Source organism: Triticum aestivum, chromosome 1A (genome assembly GCF_018294505.1).
Source record: "Triticum aestivum cultivar Chinese Spring chromosome 1A, IWGSC CS RefSeq v2.1, whole genome shotgun sequence".
NCBI lineage: Eukaryota > Viridiplantae > Streptophyta > Magnoliopsida > Poales > Poaceae > Triticum > Triticum aestivum.
In genome coordinates this window covers 289,095,392-289,122,030 of record NC_057794.1, presented here as the reverse complement: position 1 = coordinate 289,122,030, position 26,639 = coordinate 289,095,392, and the positions used below count along the sequence as shown (strand labels likewise).

The following is a 26,639-nucleotide window of genomic DNA, read 5'->3' as shown; positions in this document are numbered from 1 at the left end:
CAAGTCGTTGTCAATTTAGTCAACAAATGATTCTGACAAGTTAGCCGTTGGATTTACATCCAACGACCGGCATCCATCTTCAATCTCTCGTTTTCTTCCTCCAGCGCCACCGGGACCACCTCCCGCCTCCTGCTGCTAGCAGCTCTGCTTAGCACGCTTCGCTATGAAGTGCTACTCCACCGTTGACCAGGCCATCCCTCCATCCCTCCACACCTCCTGTTCTTATCCACCGACTGTCAAACCACACCGCACTAGAACCAGTTAACCCTCGTACACCTCTCCGTCTGCGACTCTACTCCCGCATCTTCCCATCTTCGGCTCGTTGCTGTCCAGGGCCTCGCCGTCGTCCACCACCTTGGATGTGCTCGGCGTGGCGTGGTCAACGTGGTCAACGAACGATACCATCGAAAATAGACTGTGCGTGGAGAGGCTGACAGCTGGGTCCACGGCCGCACACAAGGAAATGCCTCCTTATTACACGCAAAATGATGATTCCTCCACCTGACATCTGGTACCCACAGGAAGGGCCTCTGTATTTCACAAAAATAACGTGCCCCCCGCTGACATGTCGGACCCACCAGCTATCTTCGCACGCAAGGAAGTGCCTCCTTATTACGCACACAAAAATGAATATTCCCCCTGCCAGCTGGAACTCAGCATAGTGGGAGGCTGACTTGTGGGCCTACCAAGTTGACGGGGACGGAGGGCTTTGTCAACTTAGTCAATATGAACAATTCTAGCTCCTGTTACCGTACGATGTTCATCCAACGGTCGTAGTGCTTCTTCAACCTCTGGTCTTCTTGCTCCAGCCGCCCAAACCAGCGCCGGTCGTGCCGCGTGCTCCTGCCACCCGTGGCCGGCTGTGATGCCGTGGAGGCCTCACCGCCCCCTACTACTCCCACCTCTAGCCAGGCCATACCTCTACTCACCCACACCCCCTGTTATTCTGCGGCGACAGCAGCCTCACACCGCAGTTGAACTAGTGAACCCTCGTACTCCTCTTTGCGTGGGCATCCACTGATGCGTCTTCCCCGGCTCCGAGTCGTCCCCTTCCTAGTCCTCGCCGTCGTCCACCGCCGGGGTGCTCTCGGCATGGCATGGTCAACGTGGTCAAGGAACGACTTCCATCGGACATGGACTGTACGTGGAGAGGCTGACAGCTGGGTTCACGGCCGCAGCAAGGAAGTGCCTCCTTATTACGCGCAAAATAATGATTCCTCCACCTGACAGCGAGGACCCACCGGACGGGCCCCCGTATTTCGCGAAAAAAACGTTTCCCCCTAACTACTGGGACCCACCAGCTACATCTTCGCATGCAAGGAATTGCGTCCGGGAGAAAAAACGATTCGCCCCCCTGACTGCTGGGACCCACCAGCTACATCTTCGCACACAAGGAAGTGCGTCTGAAAAAAAAAACGATTCGCCCCCTGACTGCTGGGACCCACCAGCTACATCTTCGCACGCAAGGAAGTGCCTGACAGTCGGGACCCACCTGGTCGAAGCGTACGTAGCGTTGTCATTCTGGTCGCGAACGTGTACATACATATATACTGGTGGATGTAGAGGCGTGCACGTGTCGTAGTAGAGGCGCGTACGTGTCGTAGTAGAGGCGCGCAGGTAGCATGTACACGTACGTACAACGGCCAGGGTGCAAGAAAGAAAATACGGCCACGTATGTGTACATACGGGCGGGGTCTCGAACGCCTACTCACGCATACGTACGGCCAGGGCTCGTGTACATGGCTGGGTTGGAACGGAGAAACAACGTCGTCTTCATGTTCATGAGGAGGCAACGAAATGTGTCGTGTTCATGGGGAGGCAATGGAATGCGTCATGTTCATCTGGAGGCAACGGAACGCGTGGGAGCCAACTGGCTGGGTCGGAATGGAATGCGTGGTCGTGTTCATCGAGAGGGCTTGGACGGAACAGGCGATGGTAACGAGGCCTGGCGTACCGCACAACGGAGGAAACGGACCTCCTACATTTGGAACGGGGTCCTGTTGATTGGGAGGGGTGTGGCGTACCGCAAAACGGAGGAAACGGACCTCCTACGGTCGAAACTGGGGTCCTGTTGATCGGGAGGGGTGTGGCGTACCGCAAAACGGACGAAACGGACCTCCTACGGTCGAAATGGGGGTCCTGTTGATCCGGAGGGGTGTGGCGTATCGCAAAACGGACGAAACGGACCTCCTACGGTCGAAACGGGGGTCCTGTTCATCGGGAGGGGTGTGGTGTACCACAAAACGGGACTCCACGGGATACTGTTCATCTCCACCGTCGACCTCTTCCAGCCTCCACGGGCTACCGTCGACCTCCTCCAGCCTCCACGGGCTCCTGTTCATCCAGCCTCCACCGCGCGCTACTCCACCGGCTACTGTTCAACCACCCCTCCACGGGCACCCCTCCACCATCTACTATTCATCCAGCCCTCCACACCATGGGGTCCTGTTCAACCATCCCTCCACCATCTACTGTTCATCCAGCCCTCCACACCAGGGGGTCCTGTTCATCCAGAGGCAACGCCATCGCTCACTGTTCATCCAACACCCCCCCCGCATCGCTCACTGTTCATCCAATAGATCGGCTTCAGTTAGCAGCAGTAGCGAAGGAATCGCTCGATCGGGTTCAGTTAACAGCCATCGATCGATCGCTCGGGTTCAGTAACGTGTAGCCTGCAGTGCAATCGCTCGAGTTCAGTTAGAGCCCAACGCCTCGCTCGGGTTCAGTTAGAGCCAGCGCCTCGCACACACACGCCTACGTGTACGAGAGAAACGCGCACCGCTTGGCCCCCGACCTCCCACCGTAACCGGGAACTCCCCGAAATCCCCCCCCCCCTCGCTTCTACCACGGTTTTTTCCGTCATGGACGGCCCAAAGAATGTCATGCAGCTGCGTCTCCGGACCTCCCAGGACGAAAAGCCCATTTTTTGTCATGATTTTTTGTCATAGAAGTAGGAGCCCACCACATCTATGATGATACCGGGTTTTGTCACAACTATCGTCATAGAAGTGTCATATATATGACAGAAAAAAATTTCGTTCGGCCTAAAATGTCACGGATGTGTCTTTTTTTGTAGTGAATACTAGATAAAGCACGACTAATATAGCATAGATAAAACAAGTCATGCGGTCTGACAGAGAGAAGGTAAATAGCATCTGTGTATGTGAACTAGAACTGAACATATCTAGAGCAGACAGTAGAGCGAGTTGCATAAATGAAGTAGAACTTAACATATCTAGGTCAAACACTAGAACAACAAACTATGGCAGGACCTCTAATAGAAGGAGCAAGAACACGTATGGGACTACAGCAGCAGCAGTAGCACTGGACTTGGGGTCGGTGTCCTCGCCAGGCATGTCGTCGAGGAGGTTGTCGACGTCGGGGAATAAGTCATCGTTGGGGAAGTAGTCATCGGACTCCGAGGCGTCCGTGACGAAGAAGTCAGTAGTCATGCGAAGCGCTCCCCAAAAACTTTATCACCCTTCTCCCGTACATGACTCAAAGAGGTGCGGTTTCGGAGGCCTACTGTCCCGACCTGCGGTGCACGCCGCAAGTCGGGATGGGGAAGATCGTAGCAGAAGCTCAGTGCTCAGGAACTTGGTGGCGAGAGGAAGGGAGTCTTCTGGTGTGCCTCTCTAGAGAGGAGCGACCTCTCTTATATAGGCACTACGAACAGGCAGCAGGCGAAGAGGTGCGCCGTTCGGATTCAATCTCCACTATAGAAAAAAGGTTTCAGATCCCGAGTGACCATTCGTATACCCGTAGTGCGTGGCAAAAATTTAGACATCGGCTCGGCTCATTCCCGCAGCCCGTGGCGCGTCGTGACGAGGCGTGGCGGGCAGCGGAGGAGGAGCACACGTGAATGTCCCTCTTATTCTCATGCTCATACATGTGAGGAGACATCCTCCCTTATAAGGAGGTCCAACTGCCACTAAACTAGCAATGTGGGACTAAAATTTGGTTCCACCTCTTGCCTTGCACAAATGGGTTGAGTGAGCCTCTAGGGTTTATTAGGAATTTCTGAAATTGCTATTGGACTGGCCCGAAAATAGAATAAATTCCAGCAATCCCCCACTAGATCCTAGAGGCACATAGAATTTGCCTTTAGTTCTAAAACATTGTTTTATATACCGGTACTGCAGCGGAGACTGTTAAGTTAAACTTCCACCTAGAACTCTATGCTACACTAGTAAGTAACTTGAACAGTGGACTGGGCCTTGAACTGCAAGTCTTTTGAGAATCTAGGTTCACACAAAGCCTTGACCGATACTGGGCTACTGTGGATCTTCCCCATGTGGAGCTTATGCGTCATACTCCGAGACCTTTCATGAGTTTACTAGAGAGAACCCTACTCCCATAGATTGCGGCGTTTAACAATCAGACTCATATAGGTGTGTTCTTCAAAAGATGTTCTGCAGGACAACATCTCTGCTTAAAAGAGCCACTTAGAACACATTAATATATACATCAACCTGCCATGCAGATTAGGAGAGTATTGCATCTTCATGGAGTGGTATTGTTAATAGTAAGGATACTCTCCTCTCAGTTGACCAACAGCTTGTCTTCCACTTCTAATTCACGGGATCTCCGATCACAAAGAATAGGTTACTATTGTGAACAACTCATATTGTGGGTCTCATACCCATCCCCCTCGATGCATTATCCTTCGGGTAACATGAATAGATTATACATTATGTGATAGACCCTTAGTAAAAGGATCTACCAGATTTTTTAGATGTTTGGATATAATCCAATGTAATAACTTCGGAGTTTCTCATTTTCTTGACAGACTTTAACCTTCTCTGAACGTGTCTTGATGACTTCATATTATCCTTTGAGCTGCTCACTTTCGTGATCACAGTTTGATTGTCGCAGTTCATAAGGATACCCGGTACATGTTTCTCAATAATCGACAAGTCATTCAAGAGATGGCGAAGCCAATATGCTTCGACCGTAGCTGTATCTAGTGTTGTGAGTTCTGCTTCCATTGTTGACCTCGTTAAGATGGCTTGCTTGCAAGACTTCCAAGAAACAGTGCCACCTCCATGAGTGAATACATATCTGCTCGTGGCCTTTATCTCATCAGCATCTGAGATCCAGTTTGAGTCACTATACCCTTCAAGCACCTTTGGGTGCCTAGTGTAGTGAATTCCATAATTCGCAGTGCCTTTCAAATAACGCAAAACTCTCTCTAGAGCTTTCCAATGCACATCTCCTGGGTTTGAGACAAATCAGCTCAGTTTGCTAACAAAAAAAGAGATGTCAGGTCTTGTAGCACTGGTTAAATACACAAGCGAGTCAATAATCTGAGAATATTTCAATTGGTCTCTAGTAATTCTTCGATTCTTTCGAAGTAACACACTAGCATCATATGGTGTTGGAGAGGGCTTGTAGTCACTGTAACCAAAGCGACTCAAGATCTTTTCCACATAGTGAGATTGAAGCAATGTAATCCCACCATCATCGTCTCTCAACAACTTGATGTTCAGAATGACATCAGCCACTCCTAAATCCTTCATCTCAAAGCAATGAGATAGGAAATCCTTGACCTCCTTAATAACCTTCAGATTTGTTCCGAAAATCAGTATGTCATCAACATACAAGCAAAGGATAACTCCCACGCCGCCACCATGGCGATAGTACACACATTTATCTGCTTCGTTTACAACAAAGCCTGCGGCTGTTAAAGTTCTTTCAAACTTATCATTCCACTGCTTGGGTGCTTGCTTAAGTCCATACAGAGACTTCAACAACTTGCACACTTTTCCTTCCTGACCATCTACTACAAACCCATCTGGTTGTCCCATATAAATTTTCTCTTCCAACTCTCCATTTAGTAAAGAAGTATTAACATCCATTTGATGAACGAGAAGACCATGTGAGGCAGCTAGTGAAAGTAGTACTCGAATAGTGGTCAGTCGAGCCACAGGTGAGTAAGTATCAAATAAGTCTTCACCTTCCTTTTGGGTATAACCCTTAGCCACGAGTCGTGCCTTGTACTTTTCGATAGTACCATCAGGCCTAAGCTTCTTCTTGAATACCCATTTGTACCCTATAGGTTTGCACCCATAAGGACGATCAGTTATCTCCCAAGTTTCATTTGCCAAGATGGAATCCATCTCACTACGTACCGCTTCCTTCCAGTAGTCAGCATCTTCAGATGCATAGGCCTCTGAAATAGAATCGGGAGTGTCATCTATGAGATACACAAGAAAATCATCACCAAAGGACTTTGCGGTCCTTTGTCTCTTGCTCCTAGTAGGAACTTCAATGTTCTCCTCCACAGGATTTTTAAAGTGTTCCATCGAAATGGCAGGTTCAGTAATTGTAACCGGTTCCTAATTCGATGAACTAGGCATATCCTGATTAGATGAGGTAGCCATATCCTTCATGGGAAAGATATGTTCAAAGAAAATTGCATCATTCGACTCCATAATCGTACCGACATGCATGTCAGGTACCTCAGATTTTATAACCAAGAATCTATGACCAATGCTATGAAAAGCATATCCCAGGAAAACATAGTCCATAGTTTTTGGTCCCAGCTTCCACTTCTTTGGAATTAGCACATTGACTTTCACCAAACAACCCCAGGTTCATAGATAAGAGAGCTTTAACCTTTTATTCTCCCATTCCTCAAATGGAGTTATCTCTTTGTTCTTTGTGGGAACCCAGTTTAGGACATGACATGCAGTCAATATCGCCTCCCCCCACCATGCCTTGGAGAGACCCGAAGTGTCTAACATGGCGTTAACCAAATCAGTTAGAGTACGGTTCTTTCTTTCGGCCACCCCATTTGACTGAGGTGAATAGGGAGGCGTCCTCTCATGGATTATACCATGTTCCGCACAAAAGGAATCAAATTCATTTGAGAAATACTCTCCACCACGATCGGGCCTAAGACTCTTGATCTTTCGATCAAGTTAGTTTTCCGCTTCAACTTTATAGATCTTGAAATACTTCAAAGCCTCATCCTTATATTTTGGAAGATACACATGGCAGTATCTAGTGGAGTCATCAATTAACGTCATAAAATACTTCTTTCCACCTTTTGTCAACACACCATTCATTTCACGGAGATCTGAATGTATGAGCTCTAGTGGTGCAAGATTTCTCGTTTCCGCAGTCACATGAGACTTACGAGGTTGCTTAGCTTGCACACACACTTGACACTTAGATCCCTTGACAGTGGTGAAACTAGGGATTAAGTTCAACTTCGCTAGTCGCGACATGCAACCAAAGTTAACATGACAAAGATGTGAATGCCACACATTTGATTCACTATTGTTGCAAACATGATTAACAACTTTATTGCAAACGTCTGATAAGGATAAACGAAACAGGACTCCTGACTCATAGCCTTTACCTACAAAGGTTCCATACTTGGATATTACAGATTTATTCAACTCAAAGACAAGCTTGTAGCCATCTCTACATAGAAGATATCCGCTAACAAGATTTTTATTGACGGAGGGGACATAATGCACGTTCTTCCCTGAAGTAAACTTCAGATCGACCGTGCCAACACCACGAACAGAAGCACTTGAACCGTTACCCATCATCATGGTGGAAGTCCCTGCGGTCTGATAAGATGAAAACATGGAAATATCACCACATACATGCACATTAGCACATGTGTCAATCAACCAATCAGGAGAATGACGTACTGAAAGAATAGTGGGAAATATACCATACCCAACATCCTTCATGTCAGTGTCTCCAATGACAACATTAGCAATCTTGCCGCCATTCCCAAGATGACGCTTGTCACAGTGACTAGGGCAACTAGGAGCCCAATGATCAGGATCTCCACACACATGACAAACACCTTTCTTCTTGTCATTCTTGTTCTTGAAGTTCGTGTGTTGTACAGCCTTATTCTTCCCTTCAAACTTTGCTTTACCATCAAACTTGCCCTTGTTCTTGAACTTGTGGGGCTGGAAGTTTTTCTTCTGTACCAGATTGGCACTAGAACCTCCCTCAATACCTCGAGCACGGTTGTCCTTTGCTCTCGCCTTTTCTTCCACATCAAGAGTACCGATGAGATCCGGAACGAAAAACTCCCGCCTCTTATGCTTTAGTAAGGTAGCAAAGTTCCTCCACGTGGGAGGAGCTTAGTGATAATGCCTCCGGCAACGAACTTGTCCGGTAGCATACAATTGAAGTGCTCAAGTTCTCTAGCAAATGACTGTATCTCATGAGCTTTCTCAACCACGAAGTGCTCTTCAGTCATCCTGTAATCATAGAATTGCTCCATGATGTACAACTCAGTACCAGCATATGAGACCCCAAACTTGGCCTCGAGTGCGTCCCACATATCTTTTCCATTATCAATTGACGCATAAGCATCAACTATGTTCTCACCAAGAACACTCAAAAGAGCAGCCTTAAACAGAGTATCCATTTTCTAAAAAGCTTGTTCCCGTTGGGCATCATACTCCCCTTCAGGTTTGCCAAGAGTGGCGTCATAGCAACTCATGGTTTGAAACCATAAGACTGCTCTCACGCGCCACCTCTTATAGTGGACACCCTCAAACATAGCAGGTCTCATGGAAGCAACAAAACCGCTCGGGGTAAATTGCCTATAATAAGGTTTTTGGATTGTTGGAAATATGAGTAATTTACCGAATGATTTTATTAACAGAAATACTAGATAAAGCATGACTAGTATAGTAGAGATAAAACAAGTCATGCGGTCTGACAGAGAGAAGGTAAATAGCATCTGCATATGCGAACTAGAACCGAACATATCTAGAGCAGACAGTAGAGCAAGTTGCATAAATGAAGTAGAACTTAACATATCTAGGGCAAACACTACAACAAAGAACTGTGGCAGGACCTCTAACAGAAAGAGTAAGAACACGTATGGGACAGCAGCAGCAGTAGCACTGGACTTGGGGTCAGTGTCCTCGCCGGCCATGTCATCGAGGAGGTTGTCGACGTTGGGGAAGAAGTCGTCGGACCTCTAACAGAAAGAGTAAGAACACGTACGGGACAACAGCAGCAGTAGCACTGGACTTGGGGTCAGTGTCCTCGCCAGCCATGTCGTTGAGGAGGTTGTCGACGTCGGGGAAGAAGTCGTCGTCGCAAAACCTTATCACCCTTGGGAGGGAGACGAAGCGAACAAGCAGCATGCGAAGAGGTGCGCCGTTCATATTCAATCTCGGCTCATTCCTGCAACCCACGGCGCGGCGTGACGAGGCGGGCGGAGTAGGAGCGCACGTGAATGTCTCTCTTTTTCTAATGCTCATACATGTGATGAGACATCCTCCCTTATAAGGAGGTCCAACTCCCACTAAACTAGCAATATGAGACTAAACTTTGGTTCCACCTCTTGCCTTGCACAAATGGGCTGAGTGGGCCTCTAGGATTTATTAGAAATTTCTGAAATTGCTATTGGGCTGACCCGGAAATAGAATAAATTCCAGCAATATAACCCCTTGATGACATGAACCCAATGCTGCAGGATCCATTTTATGTCTGCTTGGAAGACAAACCATGAGATGTAGAACAACTAAAGGGTATCCTGTTTCAGATCTTAGCATTTGTGCCCCAGGAACTCGCTGCTCTGCCTCGCTGTCTATACTCTGCAGTTTGTGACAAGCCTCCAGTTCCATGTGTCTTGTCTTTGGCCTGCTTCATGGCATCAGCAACATTCGAAATTGGAGTGCATATGACATGACACAGTTTGGCCTGCGCTTTGTGGTAAGATTCTACCGGCTTTTCGCCTTGTAGTGTTGTTCTTTTTACATTCTCGCTTGCTCATGTTCAGAGATGTAATTGAGATCTTGGCCTGTATCTGACTTTTTCCTCTCTTGGAATGAACTTCTCCATTTGCACCAAGTCCCCTAGCAAAATTATATTGAGTCTAACATGTTTTTATGAGTAATTGAATAATTTTTAAACCTCTTATAAGTAATGTAAAAAGAACAAGCAGATTTCTAAACCTTTATATTGAAAAATTATATTCAATTACCTTTAGAATGAATTTCTTCATTTGCATCAAGAGAGAAAGAACATGTAAAATTATATTAACTTTCTTCTCTCTTAGAATGAACTTCTCCATTTGGGATAATTATTCAACCCCGGCCTTGTTTGGTTGTGTGTGGATCCGAGGGGTCTGTGGGGGATTTAAACTCTTATAAGTCAAACTACGTTCCAATCCTCTTGAAAGGAGGATTAATCGAACAAGCAATAAAAGATTTATATGTTTTTTCTATGAGTAATCGAATATTTTTTTAATCTTATAAAATCCAAATTGAGATGATATTGTAATTATATACTCTCCGTTTCAAATTACTTATCGTGGAGTAATTTGGAATGGAGAGAGTACGTTTCTGCCGTGCTTCTGGTTCTGAAACGAAATGTTTGTGCCGAACTCCTCTTGAGTGTATTTTCCAGTCAGTCATCATCACCGCTGGGAGCTGTGATACTGAGAAAACCCACCCAAACCCTCCCCTAACAAACACCCCCACCATGCCGCTCCGCACGCTGCTCCGGCACCTCTCGGCCGGCCAGTTCGCGCGCCTGCAGGCACTCACGGGCGCGGCCACGGCGCCGGCCGCGCACCGCGTCCTCCACCTCCTCCTCCGCACCGCGCCGGCCCCTCCCCTCCCCCACCTCGTCTCCCTCGCGCGCTGGTCCCGCTCCCACTTCCGCGCGCCTCTCCCGCTCCGGTTCCACGCGCTGCTGCTGGCCCGCCTCGCCTCCCACGGCCTCCACCCGCTGCTCCGCTCCGAGCTCCACGCCCTCGCCGCCGCCCGCCTCCACTCCCCGGCCTCCATCCTCCGCGCCCTCCCCGCGTCTTCCCCCGCCACCGCGCCGCTCATCGCCGACATGCTCGTCCTCGCGCTCGCCAGGGCCTCCCAGCCCTTGGCGGCGTACGAGGCCTTCCACCTCCTCGGCAACAACCACCCGCGCCACCGCCCCTCCGCTTTCTCGGTGAACAGCCTGCTCTCCGCCCTTTTCGCCGCGGGTCGGGTCGACCTCGCCGAGCGGGCTTTCAAGGCGGCGCTCCGGCGACGCGTGTCCCCGGACCTTTTGACCTTTAACATCGTCATCTCCGGGCTCTGCAAGGCTGGGCAACTTCGCAAGGCCGGCGATGTCGCCAAGGACATCAGGGCGTGGGGGTTGACCCCCTCTGTGGCCACCTTCAATGCTCTCATCGACGGCTACTGCAAGAAGGGTCGTGTCGGGAGGATGTACCACGTCGATGCGCTTTTGAAGGAGATGGTCGAGGCTGGAATCTCGCCCAATGTTGTTACATTCAATGTGCTGGTTACTGGGTACTGCCAGGACTCGAACACTGCTGCTGCGGTGAGAGTCTTTGAGGAGATGAAGCAGCAGGGGATTGCGCCCAGCATGGGGACATACAATGCACTTGTTTGGGGTCTCTGCAGTGAGGGCAAGGTAGAGGAAGGGGTGAAGCTGGTGGATGAGATGCAGGATCTGGGGCTGGCGCCTAATGTAGTCACCCTGAATAGTGTGCTGAATGGGTTTTGCAAAAAGGGCATAATGGTAGATGCTGAGAATTGGGTTGATGGTATGGCACAGAGGAATATTGAACCTAACGTGGTTACTTACAATACCTTGATTGATGGATATCGCCGGCTCGGCAAAATGAAGGATGCGGCGGCGGTGAAGGAGGCGATGGCAGGGAAGGGGATTAGTCCAAATGTCAGAACATACAATTGCCTGATAGCTGGGTTTGACCAGAGCGGGGATTGGAGGAGTGTTTCTGGTCTTCTCGATGAGATGAAGGAGAAAGGTGTTAGAGCTGATATTGTCACTTACAATACACTTATTGGTGCCCTGTGCTGCAAAGGGGAAGTACGTAGAGCTGTAAAGCTCTTGGATGAAATGTTGATGGTTGACTTGGAACCAGAGCATCGGACTTACAACAACATAATAAATGGGTACTGTGAGAAGGGGAACATTAAGTCTGCCTATGAAATTAGGACCAGGATGGAGAAAGGTAGGAAACGGGCAAATGTGGTCACATACAATGTGTTCATCAAGCACCTTTGCAGAATGGGGAAGATGGAGGAGGCTAATGAGCTCCTGAATGAGATGTTGGAGAAAGGTCTCGTTCCAAATAAGGTTACCTATGAAATAATCAAGGAGGGGATGATGGAGAAAGGTTACGTTCCTGATGTAAGAGGATTCGCTTGCTCAGAAGCCTCTCAAAATCTGACATCCTGAAACGCTTGGTATGTTCGAGTAATGTACCAACATAGCTTGTCTGTACCTACTTATACCTAGCAAACAAAGCAAGTAAATGGCAAGTTGGATTGTTGTTGAAATGAGAAATTGGCAATCCCTAATTCTGCTAGGTCATAGTTTACCCACTGCTTTTAGGTTTGGATGTTATCATTTGGTCCTTATGTGGTATAACCTAGGAGTTACTCTGTTCTTTGGTATAGTTCAGCCATTAACATCGTTCTCAATCCAACTACCTTGCAGTTCACAGTTTTAAGTTTTAATGCTTGGTATTTTCTTGGACCCAGTCTTTTTGGTGTGCACAATGTGTTCACATTGAAGGAAGTAAACTGAAGCGAACCAGGCAAACTTGAGCATCTGTTTATGCGTGCTTATTAGTGGTAATGTCATACTAGCATTCATTTTAGCTTTCAGAGTACTTAGCACGACAGTATGACACTCCCCTATGCTTCCTATTTAGCATCACACAGGAAGTGAAGACCAGAGGCAAATACCTGTGCAACTCTATCTGACAGATCCATGAATCTGAAAGTGCTCACCTAGTACTGCGCCTCCTGGACACTACACTGATCTCTTACTGTATAGCCTACGTTTGAAGGATTCCTTTAGATAATGGAAAAAAATTATTAGTGTGTTTACCTTAAGGTTAGGAGCCACTTTATTTGGTTCAGCATATATAAGGGCGACAAAAAATCTGATGAAATTTCCTCACTTGTCCTTGAGCAGAAGACTGGTTGTGTTTCCCAAGAATAGAAGTAATATTTACGGTCCCCAGTAGTCACACAAATGAAATGCAACCAGGAGTCCACACCCTGATGGTGGAAACAAGATTTGGGGCTTCCATCTCCCCTGTGAGTCCTATGAGGTGCAGCAAAATGTTTATCACCCACATAATGAACTCAAAAAACATCATGTGCATATCGAGGCTTATGCACACTTTTTCTCCATTAATATTGTTTGTCTTGCTGATGGTTCTAACCAGCAAGTGGGGTATTGCATATTGTGCTGTTGCTCAGCAGATGTTTCTGAGCCCCAACCCTGATGGTTGATTTAGGGTTCCAAATCATTTCGAGGTTGTAAAAATCTCACATGAGAAATGGGAATAAGTAGTAATTCTTTTGCAAAGCACCACCACTGGCTTATCAGCATCTTGTAAATTTGCCTGCTTTACCAGGAACTATTTGTTGTAGTCTGATGCTTTTACTGGTATAGGTACCTGCTGTACAGCCTTCAGCTTATGTGTCCGCACAACTATTCTCAAGTGACAAATCATGCAATAAACCTCCTCTGCTCTTGTGATCTGAATGTACAAAAGCTCAGTACGTACAGTGAAGTTGGACCCTTCACTGCTGTTTGTTTACTACCGGTTTTGCAAACTGGGGTGGGCAAGGATTCTGATCGGATTTCGGAGAGTGCTGGATGGGCAGTTGCCATTGTCAGCAACAACTACAATAACAACAGCAATAAAAAGGAAAGAGAAAGTATAACTAAACAGAAAATAGGCTTATCTGCCATCTGTTGGGAGGACAAGAAACAATATGGTTTCAGACAGGGCTGCACGCAGGGTTGAAATACAGGCGGATAGTTTCCACATGGTCTGGAGCCAAATCGGGGCAAATTGAAATTCTGAAAGAAAATTTACTGTTTGGTCGGAGTTAAATCCAGATTCAAGTAGCTATCTGCTGGATACGGATATTTCCTGGATTTGGCCGGCAGTTTCCTGAATTTGAAATCCAAAGGTATGATACATTTCATCCTTGTCTTTTTTATGTGCAAATCATATTAGCATATGAGGAGTGCTTCCATGCTCTTCCAAAATTAGATTGCAAGGGCAAATTATTATTGCAGTAAGTTCTGATGCCCAAGTCCCACGATCTTTTGCTTTGTTCACCGACCGGCCTCTCCTCCAGTGGCGCCTCGCCATGATCCACCTCCAGCAGCCTAGTGTGAAGTCGCTCTAGCGTGCCACTGCAGCTTCCTTCCGTGCTTCAACCAGGCGGACTATGCACCGTCCAGCCAGTGGATGCCTGTATCGACGACCTCTTTGCGCTTATTGCACTCGTGGAGCAGATTGGTAGATTGAGTGGCTCGTCGTGTCACTGCTGGTTTTATTGTAAGTACCCCCTCTGTACCAAAATGTAAAACGTTTTTTTGGTTTTGCATAGGGCATAAAAAGCGTTTTACATTTTGTTACAGAGGGAGTATGTTGCTGCAACAATCGTGTAATTCTTGTCAGTAATGCTTCTCACCGTTTTCCTCCTGCTCGAGGGTTTGAATTGGATGGCTCAAGGTTGATACTTTGCAACGCTACCCAATTGCTTCTTTGTATTAGCCAGCTGTTGATTACTGAATTTTTATTCCTCGTTAGAAGCACTGCAGGAACATGTGTATTTAATAAAGTACGATGATTGTTCAAGCAACAAGGAATTACACAGGAATATGCAAGTATGTAATGAATCGGATAGAGATATTTACAATCATAGTAGCGGCCGTTAAAAAAAAACTACAGGCTGTACTTGTGCGGTGATTGAATTATTCTGATTGTTCCCTAATTCTTGTCATTCTACTGCAGCCATACTGCACATCTGCTCTACTCAGGACCGTTGATGGTCTCAGATTGGATGGTTTGACTGTTTCAGGTATGTTCTTGATCACCTCAACTGTGGCTCCAACCATCAACATAGTGGGACCACTAACGAATTCCCCGTGATTCACATTGCTTCGTTGGTTAATTAGTTTGTGCCATATACAGTTGATGTAATGTTTACAATCTGTGATATACAAATTGACAAATCTATTAATAAAAAATCGTGTATGTTCACCTGTAAACATATGCAAGATTTTCCATGATTGATTCGGATGACGTTGGAGTTCTTAGGAGCTGCAAGAATACATATATCTTGCTTTGCTAATGACAAATTTATAATGTATTGTATCAGTGGTTATTTTGGAAGAACTTCTGCTCCTTTTGACAGCTGAACTGAAACCATCTGCCATTGATATTAATAGCTACCAGATTTATTTATTTGAAACGGAGACAAAAGCCTCATATATTGATTAAGAGGAGGAAAGAGTCTGTGTTACAAGAGACCCACAAGCATGAACACAATTACTCTTCCAAGATAAAAGCCCCTAAATATTTCGCACCCGCGGTTACCAAAGCTTCATTTCGTTGATGATCATGTTGAGCAAGATTGTGGGGGAGCATTTCTCTCATTCCAAATTGTCCATGATACAAGCATATTGAGGGAGGCCATGACTTCTCTATGGGGAGTGCCCACTTCGGAGCGATTAATCCACCAATCGTTGACGGAGCTCTCCAAATGCCACAAAGATGGGTCAATGCTATTAAGATGAAGCTTGCCGATCACCAAGCACCAAAGCCGAATAGTAACCGACACTTGGGAAAGAGATAGTCACACGATTCTTGCACCGCCTTGCAAAACAGGCAAAGATCATCCCTGTTTGGGCAGCCTATTGGCGGTCCAAATGCGGCCTTGCATAGCCGACCAAGCAAAGAACTTGACCTTTGGGGTGCCCAAACTTTTCCAAACCGCATGCTCCATTGATGAGCGAATCTTTCCCAAGAATTGTGCCTTGTATGCAGATGCCGTCGAATATTGTCCATTAGCTGTGTGTTTCCACACAATATTACCATCAACGTGTGCAAGAAGACGCACCTTATGAAGAAGCATCCAAAGCTTGAAGAATTCACAGATGTGCTGGGCGGTGACGATGGTAGGAGGTTTGATTTCGAAGATCCACGCGTTGTAAGTGCTTCCCTCACTTTCCAATTTTTCTTGTGAACGCCTCGTATATAAGTGGAGCGATATCCATAGGCTTTTGCCCAAGGAGTTAAAGGGAGCTCCAGAACGGCGTTCTCGCTCCGTTGCCAATGGTGATGATGGAAGCATAGAAAAAGTTGCACAGATTGCTCATCCCCACCCACAACTTGAATGGCTTCTTTCACTCATACCATGGCCATCGGAGCCTAAGAGCGCGCAAATTTGTTGGTGTTGAGCACTCCTAGACCTCCATATTCAAGAGGCCGGCAAACCACCTCCCAATAGACCTTGCATTTAGCGCCGGTTGTTTAGTCTGAAGTGGACCAAATAAATGCTTGCTTGAGAATGTTGACGTCATGGAGTATACTTGGCGGCAGCACAGTTGGGGTGATGAAGGAGATTGCTTGGGAAGTGATCTCGGACTTGACGAGAGCCGTGCGCCCAATGAAGGTTATGTTTTGACCCTCCCAAGTGACGAGCTTGCTCGCAACCTTGACTACAAGATATTGAAGGCCCACTTTTTTGAGTTGCCAAATGCAGAGTGGAAGCCCCATACATCGCATGGGGAAGGAAGCTCTAGTTGTCGGTAAGCTTTGCAAGATGAAATCAAGGTTGATATGGCTGCATTGAATGGGCACTACTGAGCTCTTATGAAAGTTAGTGCATAGGCCCGTAATCTCCCCAAATCCTCTCAGAATGGATGCACGACTATCAATGTCACCCTCGATAGGGGCCATAAAGATTGCCACATCATCCACATATAGCGGTGTTCTCACCATGGTGCCTTTCCCTCGGATCTTGTGTAGTATACCCTTCTTAGTTGTCAGTTCGAGCATTTGCTGCAGGGGTAGGGGGTCCCCTTGACGATGGCCACGACCATTCTTGATGGAAGGTCCGGTCACACCATTGAGAAGGATCCGCGAAGATTTTGTGCCGAGAAGAGCGGTAACCTAATCGCAAAATTTTCTTGGGAACCCACACTTTTGGAGAAGATTTAAGAGGAGCGAGGGGGTCTTCCTCTTATGCAACCACCGAGCTTGAAGAGGAGCTTGAAGAGGAGCGAGGGGGTCTTCCTCTTATGCAACCACCGAGCAAAGGTTCCACACTTACATGAAGTTGTCGTGTATAATCCTTTTGATGAAAGCACTTGGAGCATTCGAGACAAGTGCGTTCATATGCGGGTCTAACTGGAGAGAGAGCACCTTTGCAATAATTTTTGCAATCGTGTGAATGAGGCTAATCGGCCTATAGTCTGACTGTCTGAGACCCCTTCTGCACCCTCCTTGGGCAAAAGCACAACATTGCGGAGTTAAGCTAATGAAGATTTTTCACATGCAAGGAATCAAAGTCTTGGAGTCTTCATGATAACAACCTTTATGGCTCCCACACACTTCTTAAAGAATACACCCGTGAAACCATCAGGCCAGGGTGCCTGGTCACTAGGCATATCATCAATGGCATCTTTCACCTCCTCAAAAATTTGTCTATCAAGCCCATCCAAGTCCGGAACCTCCAAATTTAGCTCACCCCAATTAAAGTCTTTGGAGCTATAACATCCTTTCCCAATGACATTGGTGAAGTGGTGAAGGATAGTTTTCTCTTTTGTTTCATGCTTGGTCACCCATCCTTGGCCATGTTTGAGCCTATGAATGTGGTTCTTCCTCCTTGCATTGATGCGATGGTGATATTTTGTAGTGTTTGCATCCCCTTCTCTCAAGTTGGTAATCCTTGCACATTGCTTTTTTCCTCAATCTCTCAAGCACCGCCAAACTTATGACCCGTCTCTTTAGTCTAGCACGAAGGTCATGCTCGTCAATAGATAATTGTTGCATCTCCTGGGCGGTATCAAACCTAAGGATCACCAAAAGGGTGTCATGGAGGTGAACCTTAGCTTTGGAGAAGAGCCCTCTTCTCCACTCATTGAGACGAAGGACCGCTTTCTTGAGCTTGTGGAATAGAACTTGGTAAGACTTGGTGTGGTCCAAATGTTCATTCCAAGCCTTGTGAACCACCTCGTGGAACACAGGCATGGAGGTTAAAACATTCTCGAACTTGAAGCTCCTAGATCTTTTTTTTGATGAACAGGGAGGTTTCCCTCCCCGGTTCCATTACTCAGCATGAAACCAAAACGCGATCAGTTATACAGCAGCTCACTTAGGGAGCAGTTCAGCCTAAACGGCACTAAGAGATAAAAAAAGGAAACCAGGGAAACAGAACTTTGAAAAGATCAGGTGGCACGCAGGCCCGAAATTAGAGTAACACAAATCAGACTGAAATCTCCAGGTTTGTGTCCGCTTCCATCTCCGCAGCCCTTCTGAGCTTGAATGGTGGCGCTGAGGCTGCTTGAGGAGACCAGCAGACAAGCGTCGAGACTGGGCTACTCAGCAAGTTTTTGCTCTTCAGGGCACTCTTCTTTGGAGAATGGAAACGCCAATCATCGTCAGAGATCTTCAGCCTGCCCCACTGATTCACAACCCCATCCTTCGTACAACCTCCCAGCATCAGCCACTCGCTATTCTCAGCGGCTGGCGCAAGAAGGCTGTAAGCGTTGTCAGGAAAATCTCCAGACGAGCTTTGCCATTTTCTGGTGCCAAGACCGCCCATAACTTGAGGGTTCTGAGGATCAGCCTCCAAACCTGCAAGATCGATGTCCAAACGGTGTTGTTAAAGATAATAGAGTTCCTATACTTCCACAAACACCAGAGGACAGCCGATGAAACTATATTTAGAGCAGAGTTCTTTCTATTAGATACCCAAAATCTGGCTACAGATTCATAGCCTATTCCCATCCGGACCTGAAAGTGGTCAGCCACAAACGACCAAATGTTTTTTGCTACGATACATTCAAAAAACAAGTGAGTGTTAGTTTCCTGTTCAGAGCAAAAGACGCAATCCAGAGGTTTAATGATGTGCCTTTTCCTCAGGTTGTCTCTTGTCATCAACTTGTTATACGAGAAAAGCCATAACAAAACGTGGATCTTCGGGGGCACATAAAGTTTCCACACCGCAGGGATGAAAACTGGTTGTACCCCACGAAAATTGATCACCTGATACAGAGAGCTTGATGAGTAAACACCTTTGCTTTCAAGCTGCCATATCAGTGAATCAATGTCCTCACAGAGAGCAATGCTTCTGGCGCACTCGACCAGGTGGTGCCATTGCTCCATGAGTTTATCATCGAAGTTCCTTCTGAAAGTCAGCTTGAGAGTATCCCCATCCCAGACCTCTTTAATAGTTCTGGTTTGCTCATTACAGACTAAGTATATAGGCCAAAATTGGGTAGCTAGAGGGGAGGTCCCAAACCAGGTATCTTCCCAGAATCTAATCCTCTCACCATTACCTACCTTCCATCTAAATCCTAACTTCATGTTTTGGATGATGGATTGAAATCCTTAACAAAACCTAGAAGAGTTTGGAGTAGGGTTAACAGCAAAAAGATTAGGCTTCCCAGACAAATATTTTGTTCTATGATGGATTTCCAAGGTTTCTCCCCTTCCTCATAGAATCTTTTGACCCAAGATCCTAAAAGGCAAGTGTTAACCTCCTAGATTTTTCAGGCCCTTTGACATCGGCAAGCAAGAAGGGACAATGATCGGTAAGCGAGTAAGATAGGGGATGCAACACATGTGTGTTGAGCGTTGTGTCCCACTCGGCATTACAAAAAAAAAAAGAAAAAAGAATTGAGCTTGCACAACGTTGGATTTTTCCTCTCATTGCTCCAGGGCATGCAAAGGGGTACGGTCCACCTCACTGCCTGGGAGATTTGGGCTGAGCTGAACAATCGAGTCTTACAGGAGGTAGTTGGCACCAGTAGGCGACGTTGTTGCTTCAATCCGGCGTGCGACGAAGCACTGGCGGCTCGCCGGAGCAACCCCCGTTCGGGGAAAGGAACGTGAGATATAGCACGCTAATCGCTGCTGGCCTCTGTCCGGCCGCTGTTTCTTCTTTTGCTTTTTTCTGTCTTTCCTTGATCGTCTTGTGAATGATCGCAATAGGGTTTAGGGTTTGTCTTTCTTGGATCGTCTTTCTTTAGTAGTGACCGCACGTTGCATTAAACATGGAGATTACAAGGTGTACAAACGTGAAACCATACAAGATGATGAATGATCGCCCTGTACAGTTTGTTCTGCCCCCTGCTTATAATACTAGCTCTGTAACTTAATATAAGATTTTTGGACACTATAACAGTGTCAAAAAAGGTCTTATATTTTGATACGGAGGGAGTACATGAAAATGCAACGATTGTTGGGTCTTTAAAAAAAGCAGTCATTTAAGCACACAATGTAACGTTTCTAACGCTTCTAGCCCCATTTTCATGTGAAGAGTATCAGTCAAAATTAATGGAGTAAAGCAATTTCCCCTGTTCCATTGCATGAAACCAGAGTTTAACGCTAGTAGTTTTCTAAGACATGTTCAATGCAGGGGCGCCTATTTGAGCGCTTGCGTTAAAAGAAAAAATAAATAAAGATGAAGCAGCATAAGCGTCTCGATTTTCAACGCAGAAGAGTTCGAGCACCTGCCTTTTTTCTTCTTCTTCCGGATGAGCATGCGAAGCGCCCGTTTCTCCAATGCATCCACTGAAGCTTCGACGCCAAAAAGGATAACCCGACGGAACACTGAACCAGCTAGCTACCTCACTCTCAGCTGTCTCCTCTCGAACTCTCCACACCCTTCTGCATCCCACGTTAGATCTAGCGAGCCACGGCAAATGGCGGCGTGCGGACCGAGGAGGCAACAACCTGCGTCCTCATCATGGGAACGAGAGGCCGATCGGCACGTTAGATCCAGCAAGACACGGCGAATGGCGACGTGCGGACGGAGGAGGCAACAACGTGCGTCCTCATCATGGGGACGAGAGGCTGGTCCGGCGGCGAGGCTAATGGGCGGGAAGAGAGTGGTACGCAAGCGGAGGCGGCACAAACCCTCATCAATGAGGCCGGAGGAGTTGGCGGCAAGGTTGACGAATAGGAAGATGGCGGCGCGCGATCGGAGGAGGCAGCAGCCGTGCCTTCCCGCGGGCGGACGAGGCCGGAGGAACTCGCAGCGAGGCTGGAGGACAGGAGGAAGGAGAGGCAACGGCGCGCAAGCACGAGGCTTACAAGATGGACAAGCTCGCCGATATCATTATCAAGTACAGCGTCTAGGTAGTCTTCCTGCCCGTCGCCCTAATAATCCCTGGTGAATTAGTTGTGCATTTTTGTGCCTTTTCTTGTGGAATTGATACAACAATAGTTCTATGAAGGAAAATTATGGTATCGCAGAAGAACAAGAGATTGTGGTCTAAAGTTTTGACATGTTCCAAAATGACTGGTCTTTAATTTTAGATAGTGAAATTTGGGACTATGTTAAACAAGATAATTAATCAAAAATATCCCTCTTACAGTTTATGACATCGTTAGGAAAAATAGAACCTCTGTTTTATTAGAACAAAACTAAACTTTGACGCACTGGTGCTATAGTACTTTACTGTACATCTTTCACTAGGGACAATTTCGTACAGACATCCACAAGTTAAGAAATTCGAATGGTCGATTCATTTATAACTTATACATTTGAAGAGATTTGAAATCAAGTCTTGGTTAGATTATCCGGTAGCTGCAAAGGCATCGTTGACCCTGCGCCACATGCCATCGAATAATAGAATTTCAAAGTTCTTCTTACCCCAACGACATTTGATTTGGATAGGTTGTCTTCTGCGATTATCGGTATATTTGCGTTAAATTCTTCAGTGACTTGAAACCAGTAATCCTGGGCACCGTTTTCATTGCCAACGACAAAATCAGTGGGAACACTTAACCAAGCATTTACCTGCTCAATTCATAAAATATTGTTAGGCCAACCTTCTCATGATATAGTAACTATTGATAATTGAACAAATGATTTACCAGCATCGATTATCCTCTTCGCTCATTGTAAGTGCATGTCTCCGATGTTGGCACTGCCTACATCCATTTGCTGGAACTAAATTGGGCTACTACATGTAGGGTGAAGTATGTGCAATGAGTAGAGTATTTATAGGTTCAAGTAAATGTTGAATTATTAAGTATTATTAATGCATGAATAATTGAGTGGTCATTGTTGCTTTGACTGGTAGAGAACTTGTATTATTGAATAAAAAATCTCAAATTATATGATACATTGGTATTCTAGTACCGATGTATGTAACAAAGTAAACAATTTTTCCTACACAATAAAGTAGATGGAAAAGGTAAAAGTGACATATTAAAAAATCAAAACAATATGCTAAATTGATTTATGATTGTTTTAGTTTCCTCCAAATAGTTGGTCACTAAAAAAAATTAGTGTCCGTTGGTGTTCACTCTTTTGATATTCATCCATATGAGAGGTATCAACCATTATGGTTCCTTATAGGTACTAGACATTTTGATCTTCTGTCTTGTCTTGCCAATCTCAAGCTTCTCTTTGGAGAGTTGAAGCTGCACCTCTGCCATTATTTCTTGCGACGATGCTCGTAATGCTTGTATGTCATGGTATAATTGAAGATCATCATGTGTAAGTGTTACTCCCTCCGTTCCAAAATAGATGACTCTACTTTGTATTAACTTTAGTGCAAAGTTGGGTCATCTATTTTGGAACGGAGGGAGTACAAAATAGTCGTCACCTTTGACTTTTTCTTTCTTTTTTCCTTTCGCCAGTTTGGTTCCATCGGGCGAGTTTCTTTTTCCATCTGAGTTTGTATATTAGCATTACCTTTGCCTTTTTCGTCATCGGAGTGTCTATTCCACTTTTGGTGGACTCAACCTTCTCCCACTAGTACAATAGTGTAAAGTTTTGTCCTATCTCCTTGTACATGGCTAAGGCTTTCTGGACAAGCTGCAAGTCACATTGAACTCTGGCATAGACATCTTTTAGCCTGCAATAAACTCCATGAAAAGCAACAATTTTCCTATTAGTTTTACCCAAATGGTCCTTGCAGTATTTGTTGTTTCTCCTTTGGTGGATGAATTGTTTTTGTTGTAGTCATCCATTACATTCTTCTAGCACATCTCTCCCTTTGCGCTATTTCCATCAATGGAGTCTATGGAGTTATTCAACCAAGCACTTATCTACAATATAAAGAAACTGAACTTCTTAAATATGGAAATAATTGAGTTATTCTACCAAGCGTTAATGTGCGTGAAAATTGATTATATTTCTACAAGTTTGTTAAAAACATATGTGTACAAGTTACTGGAAGGAGAGAAGTTACATGTCTACTATTACCTGAATGAAAATAAAACAAAATGTTCTAAATATTGAATTGATGGAATTACTTAATCAAGTGCCAATGAGTGATAGCATTCATTGTATTTCTACTTGTTCCTAAAATAATAAATGTGGAATAGATGGATTTTTTCTAATGAAGCTCTGATATTAATAAAATTTTATTACCAATGGCTTTGTGATAAACAAAAATTTATTTCCACATGTTTAAAAAACTATAACAATAAAAGTACTTGATGGCTACTCACCAGTCTAATGTTGTTCTTCCCGGTCGAAGCTAGAGGCTAGTATCGGCTATCTTCTTCATTGTGGTCGTCGTCTTGGCCATTGGTAGCATTGTGTCGCATACTTGGAGAATAACCATAGTCGGAATATCCACTAGAATCAAATTGTTTGGACATATGTGGTTACGAAGACAAATTTATTGGATAATTAGGAGGTGGATACATCTCTGGATTTTCATACTGGGAGTTAGCGGAAGCGAACCAGTCGTTCTGGAAGGGATTCATTGGAAAAGGTGATGTGTATAAACAATAACTTGTGTGGATATGAGTAGAATTGTGTTGTGTATGAGTAGACAATTTTGGAACGTGCATACCACCGGAACTAGTTGAGTAGAGCTGGTCTAGTTCACAACACAATCCTCTCATATCTCACACTCATACACATCACAGTTTTCCAATGAATCCCTTCCAGAACGACTGGTTCGCTTTTGCTAGCTCCCAATATGAAAATCCATAGATGTATCCACCTCCTAATTATCCAATGAATTTGTCTTCCCAATCATATATGTCCCAACAATTTGATTCTAGTGGATATTGCGACTATGGTTCTGCTCCGAGTATGCAACACAATGGTACCAATGACCAAGATGACGACGACAATGAAGAAGATAGCCGAGGTCAGTGTCTAGCATCGATCGAGGAGGACAACACTAAACCGGTGAGTAGATATCAAGTATTTTTATTGCTATAGTTTTTTAAACATGTGGGAATAAATTTTTATTTATCATAAAGCCATTGGTAATAAAATCTTATTAATGTTAGTGCTTCATTAGAAAAATTCATCTATTTCACTTTTTAATTTTAGGAACAAATAGAAATACAATGAATGTTATCGCTCATTGGCACTTGATTAAAGTAATTACATCACTTCAATATTTAGAACATTTTATTTTTTTCATTCAAGTAATTAGTATACACATAATTTTTTCCTTCCAGTAACTTGTACATAGATATATTTTTAACGAACTTGTAGAAATATAATAAATTTCACGCACATTAACACTTGGTAGAATAACTCCATTGTTTCCATATTTAAGAAGTTCAATATTCTTATTCAAGAAACATTTAGGAATATAATTTTTTTATTGCAGATAAGTGCTTGGTTGAATAACTCCATAGACTCCATTGATGGAAATAACAAAAAAGAGAGGTGTACTGGAAGAATGTAACAGATGACTACAATAAAAACAGTCTGTCCATCTGGAGGATAAACAGCAAAAAGTGCAAGGACCATTGGGGTAAAACTAATAGGAAAGTTGTTGCTTTTCACGGAGTTTATAGTAGGCTAAAAGATGCCCATCCGAGTTGGCAATGTGACTTGCGGCTTGTCCAGAAAACCCTATCCAGGTACAAGAAGATAGGATAAAACTTTACACTATTGTACTGGTGGGAGAAGGTTAGAGTCCACTAGAAGTGGAGTAGACACTCCGAGGAGGCAAAAGGCAAAGGTAATGCTAACATACAAACTTGGATGGAAAAAGAAACTCGCCCGGATGAAACCAAACTGAAGGAAAAAAAGAAATGAAAATTCGAAGATGACAACTCTTTTGTAACAATTACACATGATGATGTTCAATTATACCATGACACAGAAGCATTACGAGCATAGACGCAAGAAAAAATGGCAGAGGTGCAACTTTGACTCTGCAAAGAGAAGCTTGAGATTGGCAAGACAAGAGAGAGAATCAAAATGTCTAGTACCTACAAGGAACCTGTAATGGCCGAAACCTCTCATATGGATGAATATCAAAAGAGTGAACACCAATGGGCACTAATTTTTTTTAGTGGCCAACTATTTGGAGGAAACTAAAACAATCATAAACCATTCTAGAATATTATTTTCATTTTTAATATATCACTTTAGTTACCTTTTCTATTTACTTTACTATATAGAAAAAATTCTTTACTTTGTTACATACATCGGTACTAGAATACCAATGTATCATGTAATTTGAGATTTTTCTATCCAATAATACAAGTTCTCTACCAGTCAAAGCAGCAATGATCCCTCAACTATTCATGCATGGTAATAATTAACAATTCAACATTTACTTGAACCTATATATAAATACTCTACACATACTTCACCCCCACGATAGTAGCCCAATTTAGTACCAACAAATGGATATTGGCAATGCCAACATCGGAGACATACACTTACAAAGGAGCGAAGAGGATAATCTATGCCCGATAATCTCTGTGTTATATGTAACGCATACCTCCATGAAGATAGGACCCATCTGTTTTTCCAATGTAATTAATTTTAGCTACAGGGTTTGGAATTACCTTCAGATTGACAGGATCCATGGCTCTGATGTCCAGCAATGCATATATCAAGCAAGGTCAAGGTTTGGGCATCCTTTATTCTTCAAGTTTATGCTCATGGCAGCTTGGAACATTTGGATATTAAGGAATAGAAGAACTGTCAGGGGAGAGCGTGCTTCTTTTGCTACCTGGAAATGTAAATTTGTACATGATATTCATCTTCTAGCGCATAGGCCTAGAGATAGCATCAAACAACAGGTATTAGCTTGGGTCAACACCCTCATGTAAATATAGGTAGGTATAATGTAGGTTCCTTCTAACTTCTGGACTTGAGACTGACTGTTCTGCTCGTACAGTGGTTAACTCTTTTATTTCATTAATAAAGGGTTGTGGTCCTTGCTCTACAGTAAATATTCAAAAAAATGTACATTATCACAACCTTAATATCATCACAATTAACATGAGTACAAACGGAATATAAGCTTAAAAAAGGGCAACCTGGTGCATGTAGCTCCCGCTTGCGCAGGGTCCAGGGAAGGGTCCGACCACTTTGGGTCTATAGTACGCAGCCTTTCCCTACATTTCTGTAAGAGGCTGAGTACTGCTAAAAAAATCAGGCAAGGATGAAAATTATGATAGTAAAAACAGTTCTTCCGCTTACGAAATACTCCCTTCGTCCACGAATAAGTATACATCTAGCTTTTGTTTTAAGTCAAAGTTTTAAACTTTGACCAATTTTATAGGAAAAAGTAGCAGTATTTATTGTCGGTGTTCTGGAAACGGGGGTCCCTAGACTTGCCTGCTTGCGGTCTGCGGCGTGGCTCAAAGGGGGGCCCAGCGCGGCCCGTCTTCACCAACACAA

At 44.8% G+C, this 26,639-nt stretch overlaps 1 protein-coding gene across 11 annotated transcripts; it reads left to right on the top strand.

The window, feature by feature from the left end:
- The first annotated feature begins 10,451 nt into the window (after nt 1-10,451).
- Nucleotides 10,452-26,181, top strand: LOC123046288 (pentatricopeptide repeat-containing protein At1g09820). 11 transcript variants are annotated; one of them, XM_044469623.1, is made up of 7 exons: nt 10,452-12,209; nt 13,432-13,958; nt 14,130-14,332; nt 14,416-14,509; nt 14,588-14,664; nt 14,792-14,858; nt 25,786-26,181. In XM_044469623.1, the coding sequence occupies exon 1, from the start codon at nt 10,477-10,479 to the stop codon at nt 12,199-12,201; it is 1,725 nt and encodes a 574-aa protein (XP_044325558.1). In that variant the 5' UTR covers nt 10,452-10,476; the 3' UTR covers nt 12,202-12,209; nt 13,432-13,958; nt 14,130-14,332; nt 14,416-14,509; nt 14,588-14,664; nt 14,792-14,858; nt 25,786-26,181. The 11 variants fall into 11 exon arrangements, with proteins under 11 accessions (XP_044325558.1, XP_044325582.1, XP_044325572.1 ...); XM_044469647.1 differs by lacking the exon at nt 25,786-26,181 and adding an exon at nt 12,946-13,070 and having other exon boundaries at nt 14,792-20,117; XM_044469637.1 differs by lacking the exon at nt 14,588-14,664.
- The last annotated feature ends 458 nt before the right edge of the window (nt 26,182-26,639 follow it).